This window comes from Moschus berezovskii, chromosome 2, assembly GCF_049115385.1.
Source record: "Moschus berezovskii isolate FMDL1 chromosome 2, NW_MosBer_1.0, whole genome shotgun sequence".
NCBI lineage: Eukaryota > Metazoa > Chordata > Mammalia > Artiodactyla > Moschidae > Moschus > Moschus berezovskii.
This window is the reverse complement of record NC_142461.1, coordinates 133,951,640-133,968,186: the sequence shown is the minus strand read 5'-3', so window position 1 is coordinate 133,968,186 and position 16,547 is coordinate 133,951,640. Positions and strand designations below refer to the sequence as shown.

Below are 16,547 nucleotides of genomic sequence, written 5' to 3'. Positions count from 1 at the left end.
TTTAATATGCTGTCTAGGTTGGTCATAACATTCCTTCCAAGGAGTAAGCGTCTTTTAATTTCATGGCTGCAATCAGCATCTGCAGTGATTTTGGCGCCCCTCAAAATAAAGTCTGACACTGTTTCCCCATCTATTTACCATGGAGTGATGGGACCACATGCCATGATCTTAGTTTTCTGAATGTTGAGTTTTAAGCCAACTTTTTCATTCTCCTCTTTCACTTTCATCAAGAGGCTCTTTAGTTCTTTTTCACTTTCTGTCATAAGGGTGGTATCATCTGCATATCTGAGGTTATTGCTATTTCTCCCGGCAATCTTGATTCCAGCTTATGCTTCATCCAGCCCGGCATTTCTCATGATGTTCTCTGCATATAAGTTAAATAAGCAGGGTGACAATATTCAGCCTTGAAGTACTCCTTTCCCAATCTGGAACCAGTCTGTTGTTCCATGTTCAGTTCTAACTGTTACTTCTCGACCTGCATACAGATTTCTCAAGAGGCAGGTCAGGTGGTCTGTCATTCCCATCTCTTGAAGCATGTTCCACAGTTTGTTGTGATCCATACATTCAAAGAATTTAGCATAATCAATAAAGCAGAAGTAGGTATTTTTCTGGAACTTGCTTGCTTTTTCGATGATCTAATGGATGTTGCCAGTTTGATCTCTGCTTCCTCTGCCCTTTCTAAATCCAGCTTGAACATGTGGAAGTTCATGGTTCAAGTACTGTTGAAGCCTGGCTTGGGGAATTTTGAGCATTATTTTGCTAGCATGTGAGATGAATGCATTTGTGCCATAGTTGGAGCATTCTTTGGCATTGCCTTTCTTTGGGATTGCCTTTCTTCAGTCCCAAAGAAGGTGATGTCAAATAGCAATTTCCCAGAACTGATTAAAAACTGAATTGGAAGTCAGGAGTTCTTTCTGTTGCCCTGCTTGTCCTCTGTTCAATGGGTATTTGGTAATTATATTTGAGGTAAGTAGAAAGGTAATTTTGGACAAAAGCCTTGACAGTATATCCACAGATGTCAACTTGCTTAGACTAACTCCTTCAGATTCCCTCTTTCTGAAATTCTTCTCTGAGTCCTCCTTCTTGATAAATGTATCTGTACTTCAGTGGTGATGAAATGTTTGCTGGGGGACATCTGGGTGTATCAGGTCACAGAGGACCAATCTTCTGTATCTACATAATAGTGGATACCAGAGGATGTTCCAGAAAAACATCTATTTCTGCTTTATTGACTATGCCAAAGCCTTTGACTGTGTGGATCACAATAAACTGTGGAAAATTCTGAAAGAGATGGAAAGACCAGACCACCTGACCTGCCTCTTGAGAAACCTGTATGCAGGTCAGGAAGCAACAGTTAGAACGGGACATGGAACAACACTTGTTCCAAATAGGAAAAGGAGTACATCAAGGCTGTATATTGTCACCCTGCTTATTTAAATTATATGCAGAGTACATCATGTGGAACGCTGGGCTGGAAGAAGCACCAGCTGGAATCAAGATTGCCGGGAGAAATATCAATAACCTCAGATATGCAGATAACACCACCCTTATGGCAGAAAGTGAAGAGGAACTCAAAAGCCTCTTGATGAAAGTGAAGGAGGAGAGTGAAAAGTTTGGCTTGAAGCTCAACATTCAGAAAACGAAGATCATGGTATCTGGTCCCATCACTTCATGGGAAATAGATAGGGAAACTAGAAACAGTGTCAGACTTTATTTTTTGGGGCTCCAAAATCACTGCAGATGCTGACTGCAGCCAGGAAATTAAAAGACGTTTACTCCTTGGAAGGAAAGTTATGACCAACCTAGATAGTATATTAAAAAGCAGAGACATTACTTTGCCAACAAAGGTCTGTCTAGTCAAGGCTATGGTTTTTCCCGTGGTCATGTATGGATGTGAGAGTTGGACTGTGAAGAAAGCTGATGGCCGGAATTGATGCTTTTGAACTTTGAACTGTGGTGCTGGAGAAGACTCTTGAGAGTCCCTTGGACTGCAAGGAGATCCAACCAGTCCATTCTAGAGGAGATCAATCCTGGGTGTTCACTGGAAGGACTGATGCTAAAGCTGAAGCTGCAATACTTTGGCCACCTGATGCGACGAGTTGACTCACTGGAAAAGAGTCTGATGCTGGGAGGGATTGGGGGCGGGAGGAGAAGGGGACGACAGAGAATGAGATGGCTGGATGGCATCACTGAGTCGATCGAGATGAATTTGAGTGAACTCCGGGAGTTGGTGATGGACAGGGAGGCCTGGCGTGCTGTGATTCATGGGGTCGCAAAGAGTCGGACACGACTGAGCGACTGAACTGAACTGAACTAAGGTTACATTTTTAATTTTTAAAAAGCCGTTAAAGCTCCAGAAAAGTCTCTTCTATCACTCTTCGATAGTCAAACTAAGCTAGCTAGACCGCTTGGGCTTTTCCCAACAGAGCCCCTAACGAGCAACCTCCTCCTAGGCACCCTATCATTTCGCCTGTGCTCTCTGACCGTGCCTTCAGCCCCACCTCTACCTCCGCCTCCAACCGAGCCCCTCCCCGGCCCGCCGCCGCCCCGCCCCCTGCCCGCCCCCACATGGCCCCGCCCCGCCCCTGCCCGGCCCGCCCCCGCCTGGCCCCGCCTCTCCCCTGCCCTCCCCGGCCCGCCCCGCCCCGCCCCCGGCCCGCCGCGCCCCGGCCCACCTTTCTCTCTCAGTCCATTTCCTCAGTGGTTGTTCTCGCCCTGCCCGTCAGCGGCGCAGCGGAAAAGGCCTGCTCCGGGCCTCTCTAGCCCTCTGGAGGACTTGCCGTTTGTTTCCGGAGGCTTCTGGCGGCGGTCGGCGGGTCTGACGTGAAGAGCCACGCCGAGTGGGCTGCTCAGTCCCGGCTGCTTTAGGCTCCGGTGTTCTGGCAATGGGGCTGCAGGAGTTGTGCAGACTCATGTCGAGGTGAGTACGCGGGCGGCTAAGCACAGCCTCGCCAGTTGCGCTTGCCCGGATGAAAAAGGTCGAGAGTGGGCACTGTCTGGCTTGAACTTGCGCGTGGCCTTTGGAGACGCAGCGCTCAGACCCGACTCGCCCGGATCACCACCCCACCCCACCCCCGCCTCCTCCGAGTCTCGCCTTACCCCTTCTGGCACCGTCTTCTCAGCATCGTTTTCTGCCTCTCTGGCTCTTAGGCAGCCTTGACCCCCGTTCCTTTCCTTCTTTAGTTGAGTTTGGGGGACACGCAGAGTTTCAACTTGGAGGAATTTTGTGGCATTAACACACATTCGTGCTTTGCTAGGTGTCTCGTTCAGCTCTGTCGCATGGCTCCACCGTTGGTATAGGAGTCTGAAACTCTGAGCCGTGTGTTGCGTGCACACAGCTTGCCTTGGGGAAGTATGTGTGCAAACATGTTTAAGTTGAAAGTGCTGCTCAGTGCATCTTGAGCTCAGCTGAGAAAATCTGGTAGCGATCACTGTAGGCAGGCACTTAGGCTGCTGCAGTCCCGAGACCGTTTGCCTACCCCCCTGTGCATTACCAGGTAGCAGATGGGACCGCTTGACGGGAGAACCGCTGATTTGCCTGACAGCTGAAATTCCTGGGGTTTTTAACCTTGGCTTTTGCCTTGGGGAAAAGAGATGGGAGTGGTTTTTTGATTTAAGAATAGTTGAAATGGCAACCCACTCCAGTATCCTTGCCTGGAAAATTCCATGGATGAGGGGCCTGGCGGGCTATAGTACATGGAGTCGCAGAGTCGGATACGACTGTGCGGCTTCACTTCACTCTCACGGCTTTAGAGGGGCCTTCCCAGGTGGCGCTAGTGGTCAGAAACCCACCTGCCTGTGCAGGAGACAGAAGAGACCAGGGGTTCGATCCCTGGGTGGGGAAGAACTCCTGGAGGAGGAAATGGCAACCCACTACAGTGTTCTTGCCTGGAGAATCCCATGCACAGAGAAGACTGGCGAGCTATAGTACATAGGGTCGCAAAGAGTTGGACACGACTAAAGCGACTTAGCATGCACAGCTTTGGAGCAATGTGTCTTGTTTCTTAACATTGTATCCATGGGCCTGGGGGCTTTCCACGTGCCGCTAGTGGCAAAGAACCCGCCTGCCATTGCAGGAGACATGAGAAGTGAGTTTGATCCCTGGGTCTGGAAGATCCTCTGGAGGAGGGCATGGCAACCCATTCCAGTATTCTTGCCTGGAGAATCTCATGGGCACAGGAGCCTGATGGGCTTATAGTCCGCAGGGTAGCAAAAAGTCAGACACGACTGAAGGGACAGAATGAATGCACGCTGCGGACCTGGTGTTCAGTATTTTGAAAAAAAAAAAATAGAAGAGTTGCTTTTGTTCTCTGTTTTTTTTTTTTTTAATTTATTTACTTGTTTATTTTTATACCTTGAAATTGGTTGTCCCTGTGGCTCTAACTAGCTCACAGAGAGACTTGGCAGATATAAAGAAAATCAGTACATATAATCACTGATGCTGCTTTTTTGAAGCTGTGAACAAATACCAGATTGTTTGAGAAACAAATTGGGAAGGCATATTTGTTAAAAAAATTAAATGACTTGGGAAAGACTTTGTCATTCCCAGAGTTCGGGCTGGCTTTGTTCCTCCCCAGATTGCAAGGTGCACTGATTAGGCAAATCCTGGACCCATTTTGGGGCTTTGATCGGAGATGCATTTTCCAGGGGTAGGCCTGGTGTGGTTATTACCCTGGCAAAGCAGAGAACGGAGGCCAGTATCATCCAGTCTATAACAATGTATAAGTCTACAAATGTATTAAGTAATAGGGTGCCACAGTTTTCTGAGAGGAAGTAGGATCTCTGTGCTGTGGTTGACATTGTTGTCCAGTCCTTGAAGTCCGGCTACCCTTGCCTTTCCGGCCAGTGTCTTGCTTTCCTACTACCACTGTCCATTACTTATCTTGCCCTGGTGCCAATACGGCCCTTGGAATTTGTTGTCATTATTCCCCAATAAAGTTCCTCTCTCTGAAGATAACTCAGGTTTGTATGACTAACCCTAATTTATCCTGAGCTCCAGTACTATTCACAAACACCTGAATGTCTTCTTTGCACCTCAAATGTACATTTGGACGTAACTGCAACCCTTGTTCCACTTCTGCACCTTCAACTTCTTAGTACTCTCCATCCTTTTTGATTCCTAAAGTTATCTAAGTTCTCCCACACGCTCAATCCTTATCTCTTCCTGCTGATTTGAATTTAAACGCTCTTCTCATGTTCATTTTGTGGAAACTTGATTTATCTCTTGTTGTTCAGTCGCCAGGCCGTTGTCCGGCTTTTTGTGATTGCATGGACTGCAGCTCTTCAGACTTCACTGCCCTTCACCATCTCCCCAAGTTTACTCAAACTCACGTCCATTGAGTTGGTGACCCCATCAAACCATCTCATCCTCTCTTGTCCCCTTCTCCTCCTTTCTTCAGTCTGTCCCAGCATCAGGGTCTTTTCCAGTGAGTCAGCTCTTCACATCAGGTGGCCAAAGTATTGGAGCTTCAACTTCAGCATCAGTCCTTCCAATGAATATTCAGGACTGATCTCCTTTAGAATGGACTGGTTTGATCTCTTTGCAGTCCAAGGGACTCTCAAGAGTCTTCTCCAGCACCACAGTTCAAAAGCATCAATTCTGTGGCACTCAGCCTTCTTTATGATACAACTCTCACATCTCTACAAGACTGCTGATTTATCTCTTATCTGTTTTCAATTTGAATAGTTTCTGCACATGGGTGCCATATTAATCTTGTGAAAGTTTACTTCAGTGCTGTCCATTTCTCTGCTTAGAAGCTTTTAGAGATGTCATCTTAGCTATGGCGACCTCCTTCAAAAGATCCCATGCATGTACTACTACATTCACATCCCCAGCCCTGCAGCAGGCCACCACCAACCCATGCCTCCTCTGGAGACTCCTGGGCACTCCCGGGCAAGTCTGGGTCAGTCTGTGTGGGGTCACTGCTCCTTTCTCCTGGGTCCTGGTGCACACAGGGTTCTGTTTGTGCCCTCCACGAGTCTGTTTCCCAGTCCTGTGTAAGTTCTGGCAGTTCTATGGTGGGATTAATGGCAAGAGTGCACATTGACATTTTAGGAATCTGAACTAAAATGGAGTGGAATGGGTGAATTTAACTCAGATGACTGTTATATCTACTACTGTGGGCGGGAATCCCTTAGAAGAAATGGAGTAGCCCTCATAGTCAACAAAAGAGTCCGAAATGCAGTGCTTGGATGCAGTCTCAAAAACGACAGAATGATCTCTGTTCATTTCCAAGGCAAACCATTCAATATCACAGCAATCCAAGTCTATGCCCCAACCAGTAACGTTGAAGAAGCTGCAGTTGAACGGTTCTATGAAGACCTATGAGACCTTTTAGAACTAACACCCCAAAAAGATGTCCTTTTCATTATAGGGGACTGCAATGCAAAAATAGGAAGTCAAGAAACAGCTGGAGTAACAGGTAGATTTGGCCTTGGAGTACAGAATGAAGCAGGGTAAAGGCTAATAGAGTTTTGCCCAGAGAACGCACTGGTCATAGCAAACACCCTCTTCCAATAACACAAGAGAAGACTCTACACATGGACATCACCAGATGGTCAACACCGAAATCAGATTGATTATATTCTTTGCAGTCAAAGATGTAGAAGTTCTATACAGTCAGCAAAAACAAGACCAGGAGCTGAGCGTGACTCAGATCATGAACTCCTCATTGCAAAATTCAGACTTAAATTGAAGAAAGTAGAGAAAACCACTAGACCATTCAGGTATGACCTAAATAAAATCCCTTACGATTATACAGTGGAAGTGAGAAATAGATTCGAGGGATTAGATCTGGTAGACAGAGTGCCTGATGAACTATGGAGGAGGTTCGTGACATTGTATAGGAGACAGGGACCAAGACCATCCCCATGGAAAAGAAATGCAAAACAGCAAAATGGCTGTCTGAGGAGGCCTTACAAATAGTTGTGAAAAGAAGAGAAGTGAAAAGCAAAGGAGAAAAGGAAAGATATAAGCATCTGAATGCAGAGTTCCAAAGAATAGCAAGGAGAGATAAGAAAGCCTTCCTCAGATATCAGTGCAAAGAAGTAGAGGAAAACAATAGAATGGGAAAGACCAACGATTTCTTCATGAAAATTAGATACCCAGCAAACATTTCATGCAAAGATGGGCTCAGTAAAGGGCAGTAACAGTATGGACCTAACAGAAGCAGCAGATATTAAGAAGAGGTGGCAAGAATACACAGAAGAACTAAACAAAAAAGATCTTCATGACCCAGATAATCATGATGGTATGATCCCTCACCTAGAGCAAGACATCCTGAAATGCGAAGTCAAGCGGGCCTTAGAAAGCATCACTATGAACAAAGCTAGTGGAGGTGATGGAATTCCAGTTGAGCTATTTCAGATCCTAAAGGATGATGCTGTGAAAGTGCTGCACTCCATATGCCAGCAAATTTGGAAAACTCAGCAGTAGCCACAGGACTGGAAAAGGTCAGTTTTCATTCCAATCCCAAAGAAAGGCAATGCCAAAGAAGGCTCAAACTACCGCACAGTTGCACTCATCTCACATGCTAGTAAAGTCATGCTCAAAATTCTCCAAGCCAGGCTTCAGCAGTACATGAACCATGAACTTCCAGATGTTCAAGCTGGATTTAGAAAAGGCAGAGGAAGCAGAGATCAAATTGCCAACATCTACTAGATTATCAAAAAAGCAAGAGAGTTCCAGGAAAACATCTATTTCTGCTTTATTGACTATGCCAAAGTCTTTGACAGTGTGGATCACAACAAACTGGAAAATTCTGAAAGAGATGGAAATACCAGACCACCTGACCTGCCTCCTGGGAAATCTGTATGCAGGTCAGGAAGCGACAGTTAGAACTGGACATGGAACAACAGACTGGTTCCAAATAGGAAAAGGCTGCATATTGTCACCCTGCTTATTTAACTTCTATGCAGAGTACATCATGAGAAATGCCAGGCTGGATGAAGCACAAGCTGGAATCACGATTGCCGGGAGAAATATCAATAACCTCAGATATGCAGATGACACCACCCTTATGGCAGAAAGTGAAGAACAAAGAGCCTTTTGATGAAAGTGAAAGAGAAGGGTGAAAAAGTTGGCTTAAAACTCAAGATTCAGAAAACTAAGATCATGTTATCTGGTCCCATCACTTCACGGCAAATAGATGGGGAAACAGTGGAAACAGTGTTAGACTTTATTTTTTTGGGCTCCAAAATCACTGCAGATGGTGACTGCAGCCATGAAATTAAAAGATGCTTGCTCCTTGGAAGAAAAGGTGTGACCGACCTAGACAGTATATTAAAAAGCAGACACATTTCTTTGCCAACAAAGATCTGTCTAGTCAAGGCTATGGTTTTTCCAGTAGTCATGTATGGATGTGATAGTTAGACTTAAAAAAACCTGAGTGCTGAAGAATTGATGCTTTTGAACTGTGGTGTTGGAGAAGACTCTTGAGAGTCCCTTGGACTGCAAGGAGATCCAACCAGTCCATCCTAAAGGAAATCAGTATTGAATATTCATTGGAATGACTGATGCTGAAGCTGAAACTTCAGTACTTTGACTACCTAAAGGGAAGAACTGAGTCACTGGAAAAGACCCTGATGCTGGGAAAGTATGAAGGAGGGAGGAGAAGGGGACGACAGAGGATGAGATGGTTAGATGGCATCACCGTCTCAGTGGACATGAGGTTGAGTAAACTCTGGAGTTGGTGATGGACGGGGAGTCCTGGCGTGCTGCAATCCATGGAGTTGCAAAGAGTCGGACATGACTGAGCAAGTGAATTGAACTGGACAGTAGGTGTGGATGGGGTCAAGTATTTGCATTTCCACCATGTTCCCTGGTAAACTGATGATGTTGGCCCAGGGGCCAGTTTTTGAACAACTGCTGCTAGCAGCAGAGTGACCATCATGTGAAGGAAGTAAGCCTTATAAAGTGAATTAGTAAATTAGCAGTAGCTGGGATGTGTATGCCTCTTCCCTTCCACCAGATGGCACTCTGGGAGCCAATAGGAAGGAATATGAAGATCATAAATTCAGAATTACTTGGAGACTCTGAACATGCAGGTACATTTTTGAGTTATAACAGTTAATACCAGTTTAAAAATAATCAGTTCAGTTCAGTTCAGTCTCTCAGTCGTGTCTGCCTCTTTGCGACCCCATGAATCACAGCACGCCAGGTCTCCCTGTCCATCACCAACTCCCGGAGTTCACTCAAACTCATGTCCATAGAGTCGGTGATGCCATCCAGTCATCTCATTCTCTGTCGTCCCCTTCTCCTCCTGCCCCCAATCTTTCCCAGCATCAGAGTCTTTTCCAGTGAGTCAACTCGTCGCATGAGGTGGCCAAAATATTGGAGTTTCAGCTTTAGCATCAGTCCTTCCAGTGAACACCCAGGATTGATCTCCTTTAGAATGGTTGAGTATAAATTGGAACATATAGAAGTAATAGATTATATAGGATCTGGCAGGAAACTTAGTTGTGCTTAAGATTGTTTTCTATTTGCTTTATAGTAATTGGTCCAGAGATTTTTGACTTGTAAATGTGATACATAGTGGTTTGAACTGATGTGTTATAGGTTTATATTAACTTTCTTCAAATGAAATACAAATTTTTTGAGCTTCATTGATTTATTCACCTTTTCCCCTATAGTGTGAACTTGAATTTTCACTACTGCAACGGTGGAACAAATTTGGGGTAGTTTCCTTTAAAAATTTTTTTTATTGGAATATAGTTGCTTTACAAAGTTGTGTTAATTTCTGCTGTGCAGCAAAGTACTTCGTTTATACATATATCTAATGTTTTTAGATTGCCTTTCCAGTAGGTCACCACAGATCACTGAGTAGAGTTCCCTGTGCTAAACTGTAGGTTCTCATCAGTCATCTGTTTTATATGTAGTAGTGTGTATGTCAGTCCCAGTCTCAGAATGTGTCCCCCTCTCTCTGCTGTAACCATAATGTTCTTGCATCTGTGGCTCTATTTCTGTTTTGTCAATAAGTTCATCACAGTTATTCTGAGGGACTTCCCTGTGGTCTAGTGGCTAAGACTCCTGTGTTCTCAGTCAAACCTAGGATCAAACTCCTGGGTTTGATCCCTAATCAGGAAACTAGCTCCCACATGCCTCAACTGAGAACCGGCACAGCCAAATAAATATTTAAAAAAATAAAAATAAAAAGGAGTTCAGTGTTATTCTGGATCTAAAGAAATTAGCACTTAACTTTTTTGATACTTAATTTTTCTTTCTGGAATTTGTTTGAGTTAAGTTGAAAAAAATTTTAGAAATGGTGCTTTAGGGTAAGTATAATTCAGATTTTAAAAGTCTGTAAGAAATTTATTTTAGAAATGCTCCTAAATAAGCTAGAATCTATCACTTCAGATTCATTTTTATAAAGTATTGATTTTAATGACAACTTGTCTGCACTTTGGAATCATATAGGAGGAGCTTCAAAAAAAATATGTGTCCTATTCTGTTATGTTAGGACACATGATCTGTCTGTATCCTTCCTTAGTTTTCAGAATGTCCTGTGCTTGGGATCACAATATGTAGCCTTTTCAGATTGACCGTTTTGGCTTAGCAGTGTGCATTTAAGGTTCCTCTCTTTTTTTTTTTTTTTAAATGGAGTAGTGTTGTTTCTTTTTATTGCTGAGTAGCATTTCATTGTATATATACCACAGTTTGTTTATCCATTCAGCTACTGAAGGACCTCTTGGTTACATTCACGTTTTGGCTAATATGAATAAAGCTATCGTCAGTGTTTACGTGTAGCTGGACATAAGCTTTCAGCTCATTTGGGTAAATACCAAGGAGTGCAATAGCTGGATCACATGATAAGCGTATGTTTAGTTTTCTAAGAAACTACCAAAATTTATTTGAAAGTGGCTGTATTGTTTTGTGTTCATACCACAATGAATGAATTAAACTTTTTTTTTAAACTTCTTGTTCTAATAACTGTTCAAAGAAGCTAAAGCAAACAAAAGGGAATGTAGTATTTATGCATGGAAACATGGCTATCCACATTACTGTGTTCATTGTATTCTACATTTGTTTCAGGTTTAATTCATATAAAAGGACTCATATCATACTGCAGCATTTGGTAAGTTTGGATTTTGTTTTGCTGTCTTTATTAGATTATGATGGGTAATTTAAAATGTCATTGTTAGGGAAGTAGAGAAATACTGGCAGATTTTTGTTGACCATGGTACACTGTGATTTCCAATTTTATAGTGTCAAATTTGACACATATAACTTGTAGGAGGTGGCATAAGGTTATAGGTAAGAGGATGAATCTTCAAGTCAGAATGCTTAGGTTTAAATAATGAATCTACTACTTAATCTTGGCCAGATTACTTGCTCTCTCTCAGCCTCATTTATTGATATTTTAAAAAGGGGGATATTAGTATTCACCTTAGAGTGCTTATGAATAATAAATAATTCATTAAAAAATCTAATAAAGTGCTTGGCATATAATGGTCACTTAATACATGTTACTACTACTGTTGTACTAATAGTACCCTTCCAGAGCTTAGATGGTCTTAGTTTATCAAGTTGTAAGGAAGAAATGATTTTTATTCATTTTTGTATATCTCCACTGTCGACTGAATCTTGACTGTCCCCCCAAATTCATATGTTGAAATCTAATTGCCAGTGTGTTGATATTTGGAGATGGGGCCTTTAAGAGGTGATTAGGTCAGGAAGGCAGAGCTCTTATGAGTGAAATCAGTCCCTTTATAAAGGAAACACCAGAGAGCTCCCTCCCTTCTTCTGCCTTCTGGGGAAGGATGCAGTGAGAAGAACTGGGAAGTGAGACCTCACCAGACACAGAATCTGCAGGCGTCTCGATCGTGACTTCCCAGCCCCCAGAACTGTGAGAATCAAATGATGTATAAGCTACGCAGTCTATGGTATTTTTGTTATAGCAGCCTGAATGGGCTAAGACACCTCTCATACAACCTGACAAGCACCTTGCACATAAAAATGACAAGTGCCTCTGATGTAGCACTTACGGTATGCCAGGTGTTATTCAAAGTACTGATACTTATTATTAATAGTTCAGTTGATTCTCCTGGTCTTCTGGGATCTTTCATCTGTAGTTCTGAAACCTCAAAGTCAAATGTTTGTTGATGTTTATGGTAAATGCATTTGGTGGCTGTCTTGCTGTTCACGCTGTCCACAGTGATCGCTGAACCAAGGCTATGCAAGGCACAAGCTAAGAGACTGGAAGGAGACTCAAGGAGCCATAGGAACTGCAGACACGTTTATTCTCTCCCGGCTGGCACAGCAGCCATAACACAGCCTCTCTTCCGGCTGGTGCAGCAGCTGTAACATAACCAGAACGCAGCTGTGACGCAGCCATAGCATAACCTCACATAACAAAACCAGGATGTCGCTCCAGTGTAGCCCCGATGCAGCAGCAGCAGCTGGGGCTTTCTTGGTGAAGCTCATACAGGTGTGCTGCACAGACTAGCCTGCGACCAAGCGAGTACTGCGTGACGCGCGTGCGCAGTACGTAAGCAATCGCAGGGGTTACATACTGTGCAAAGCCCTTGTCTACAGAACATGAGGCGAGAGGGCCTGACTCGTGCCAGCTTGTTAATTTCTCCACATTCCACCCCTTCAAGCTACTGTCCATGGGGTCGCAAGAGTTGGACATGACTTAGCGACTACACCACATCCACCCCTTCAGGGTCTCTCACCTCACAATCTATGCACAGCCCATCTTCCGTGATATTCCCTTGGTGATCTTTGAAGTTACCTCTCCCAACAGCAGTAGCTATAACAACAGTTACATCCACAAAACATAGGAAATCCAGTGCCAGATATCACCTGGAACTCGTGTTGCAGTCCTTGCCCTCATGGGGCTTAAGAGCCACCCACTGCGTGTGGCGTGCCTTTTTCTTCCTTAGCCAAGTCCAGTCAACCATCTGTCCTGGTGAGATTTCAGGAAAGCCTTCACAGGAGCAACTCCACCCCTGCTGCTGTTTTTTTATTAATAATTCACAAACCTACCCCGCAGGAGCCAGGCCCACCCCTTCTAGGAGGGGATTTTTTTGTGGTATTCACGGACCATCCACATGATTCCAAATGCTTTCAAACTGTTCTAAAACTGCAAGAGAATCAGAGGTTAGTAGTACATCACAGGACACAGCCTTTACAGTACACTGTTCTACTAAACCTATATCACAGGACACAGCCTTTACAGTACACTGTTCTACTAAACCGACATCATAGGACACAGCCTTGACAGCACACTGTTCTAATAAATCTACATCACAGGACACAGACCTTAGAGCACACTGTTCTACTAAACCTACATCACAGGACACAGCCTTTACAGGACACTGTTCTAATAATCCTACATCACAGGACACAGCCTTTACAGTACACTGTTCTACTAAACCGACATCATAGGACACAGCCTTTACAGTACACTGTTCTAATAAATCTACATCACAGGACACAGCCTGTACAGTACACTGTTGTACTAAACCTCCATCACAGGACACAGCCTTTACAGGACACTGTTCTAATAAACCTACATCACAGGACACAGCCTTGTCAGCACACTGTTCTAATAAATCTACATCACAGGACACAGCTCTTAGAGTACACTGTTCTACTAAACCTATATCACAGCCTGTACAGTACACTGTTCTAATAAACCTACATCACAGGACACAGCCTTGACAGGACACTGTTCTAATAAACCTGCATCACAGGACACAGCCTTTAGAGTACACTGTTCCACTAAACCTGCATCACAGGACACAGCCTTTAGAGTACACTGTTCCACTAAACCTACATCACAGGACACAGCCTATACAGTACACTGTTCTACTAAACCTGCATCACAGGACACAGCCTTTAGAGTACACTGTTCCACTAAACCTACATCACAGCACACAGCCATTAGAGTACAGGGTTCTACTAAACCTACATCACAGGACACAGCCGTTATAGTACACTGTTCTACTAAATCTACATCACAGGACACAGCCTCTGTGGTCCGATCTATATCACGGGGCACAGCCTCTGCGGTGCGATCTGTGTCACAGGGCACAGCCTCTGCGGTGCGATCTGTGTCACAGGGCACAGCCTCTGCGGTGCGATCTGTGTCACAGGGCACAGCCTCTGCGGTGCGATCTGTGTCACAGGGCACAGCCTCTGCGGTGCGATCTGTGTCACGGGACACAGCCTCTGCAGTACACTGTTCTAAATCTACATCATTTGGCCACCGTAGCCATCAGTGTATGCACTAGGAATGGGAAACTGCTCTGGCTTGCCATAAACAAGGCTGCATTCAGCACCAGTGTCACCCAGGGCATTACTCTTTTACACTAGCTAGTGACCAGTGAATTGAAAGTTGTACATGGGGCCTGCAGTAACTGTTTGGGCTCAGGAGGTTGCCTTGATCTGAGCCCAATTCAAAATGAAAAAGGGTGTTATCTAAAGCAACATCTTGGGTGCATGTAATCTTCTAACCGAACCACCTATATCTCTTGCTGGGGGTGCTTCCCGAACTTGGTAAACTGCTCCTTCAGTCTCAGTTGCCTCCATAGCTGTAGGAGCAGAGCTTTGGGCTGTCTATTTCTATCAGTTTTATTTCTGTCAACTCCTGCTGCCAGCACATCATTCCACATTTACATTCTCATCACCCGAGTGGGGCTGTTACCAGCTTGGGCCCCCTTCAGTGTTCTCACACTTCTAATCCCCTGTGCCTGTGGCCATCCCTCTTTTTCTCCCAAGCTAGCCACCATCGAGGTCACCGCATAGATGGGATGCCCCACATAGGGTGCAAGAATAGCAGTCAGGGATCCAAAGTGGTCGATGAGGCATTGTTGAAAACGGCATCTCGAATACCATCAGTAAAATGCTCATCGTCTAGGCCTCGGCATTTGGGTTAGATATCTACTGCTTCATGCCCAGTTCTCTCGCCACTTGGGTCAACTCGGCATAGGTATGCCTCTTAGAGTGTCTGGGAGCTCTCCCGCGTTCAACCACGCGGTGCAGATGGCAGCGTTAATCTGTTCCATCAGGGTGTGTGCTTGGCTAGGTGTGCCCTGCATGAGCCATCTGGCATTCTGTAACCTTTGTCTCAATGAGGGGTGAGTGGTCATAGACGCCAGCTGTTCTGCCTTATGCCCAGAACACAAGATACCGTCTACCCTGGTATCCTGGAGTTGCAAAAGCCATACTGCCAAGAGTTCCCTGCGCGCTTGTTGAAACTGCTTACCCAAGTCAACCAACTTCACCTGAGTTTTTGGTGGATACCTCATTAACTGAGTCACATTGGGGCCCGCTTGAGGATGTCCGCCACCCCCAGGTCACAGACTGCTCAGCGGGCCTCACTGCTGAGTGGAGACCTGCAGTCTCATAGAGTTCATCATCACTGTCCCTTCACCTCGCTGTCAGAGATGCTGGGTTCCCCAGGGCCACGGGGTTCTTGCTCCAATGCCAATACATGTTACTCCACTTCTTCCAGGCATCTCTGCACATTGCACACCGGTGTGGCATCATGGAGCGCACTCTCCATATTCGCCTTCAAGGCAGCCAGGAAGAGCCACCGTACGGTGCCAGTGGCAGTCCGTGCCGCCTTGTCCGGCAGACGGGAACTCACCGCCTGTTATGCCTGTTCAGTGCTATCCAGTGAGCTGTCCACCACTTCGTGGTCTTCCACTGGAGCCCACACCAAGAGGATCGCAGGCACACAGTACCACATGCTATGAGATGGCCACTGTCTTCCTCCGTCCAGTGGAGCCTCAGGCTCTTCTCCCTTCTGGGTATCCTGCCACCTCTTCTTATGTGGAGCCTCAGGCTCCTCTCTCTGCTGGGTGTTCTGCCAACTACACCAATTGTATTGCTCTTCATCCTGTTCCTGACACCAGTTGTCTTGCCGTTCACACTGTCCTCACTGTTTGCTGAACCCAGGGTAAGCAAGGCATGAGCTAAGAGGCTGGAGGGAGGCTCGAGGAGCTATGGAACTGCACACATGTTTATTCTCTCCTGGCTGGCACAGCAGCCATAACACAGCCTCTCTCCTGGCTGATGCAGCAGCCGTAGCAGCCACAACATAACCATAATGTAACCATGACAGACTCACATAATCATGTCGTTGCTCCAGTGTAGCCCCAGTGCAACAGCAGGCAGGGCTTTCATGGTGAAACTCATACAGATGTATCGTACACGCTAGCCCACAACCCACTGAGTACCTTGTGACGTGCATGCACAGTGCTATAAGTGATCTCAGCCGTTACACACCCACGTAAAGTCATTGTTTACAGAACACGGGGCGCGAGGGTGTGAGAGCAGGGGGTGAGAGAGCCTGACTGGTGCCATCTTGTTAGTTTCCCCACAGTGGCAAAATACGACTGGAACATACTTTTGAAACTCTTTTTGTCTTTATTCTAACTAGTGTGAATACTCATGGTTTGGTGCAGAAGTGGTAAAGCATTTGGTTGCAGTGTACTGACCCAGACTCTATGTGATGTGTACTTTTACCTTTCCAAAGTCTAGATAATTTTCTGAATTTTGAAATGCACCTGGACCCAAGGAGTTTTGGTAAACAGAGTAT

The 16,547-nt window shown here is 45.2% G+C and overlaps 1 protein-coding gene across 2 annotated transcripts in view; it reads left to right on the top strand.

Moving 5' to 3' along the window:
• The first annotated feature begins 2,693 nt into the window (after positions 1-2,693).
• Positions 2,694-16,547, top strand: part of HIBCH (3-hydroxyisobutyryl-CoA hydrolase) — a 141,603-nt gene continuing 127,749 nt past the window's right edge. Inside the window, exons 1-2 of one of the 2 annotated variants that reach the window (XM_055398642.2) lie at positions 2,694-2,920; positions 11,030-11,072. In XM_055398642.2, coding sequence (XP_055254617.2) covers positions 2,886-2,920; positions 11,030-11,072 — 78 coding nt within the window. In that variant the 5' untranslated portion in view covers positions 2,694-2,885. The remainder of the gene's footprint in view (positions 2,921-11,029; positions 11,073-16,547) is intronic. The other variant, XM_055398641.2, reaches the window with a different exon arrangement.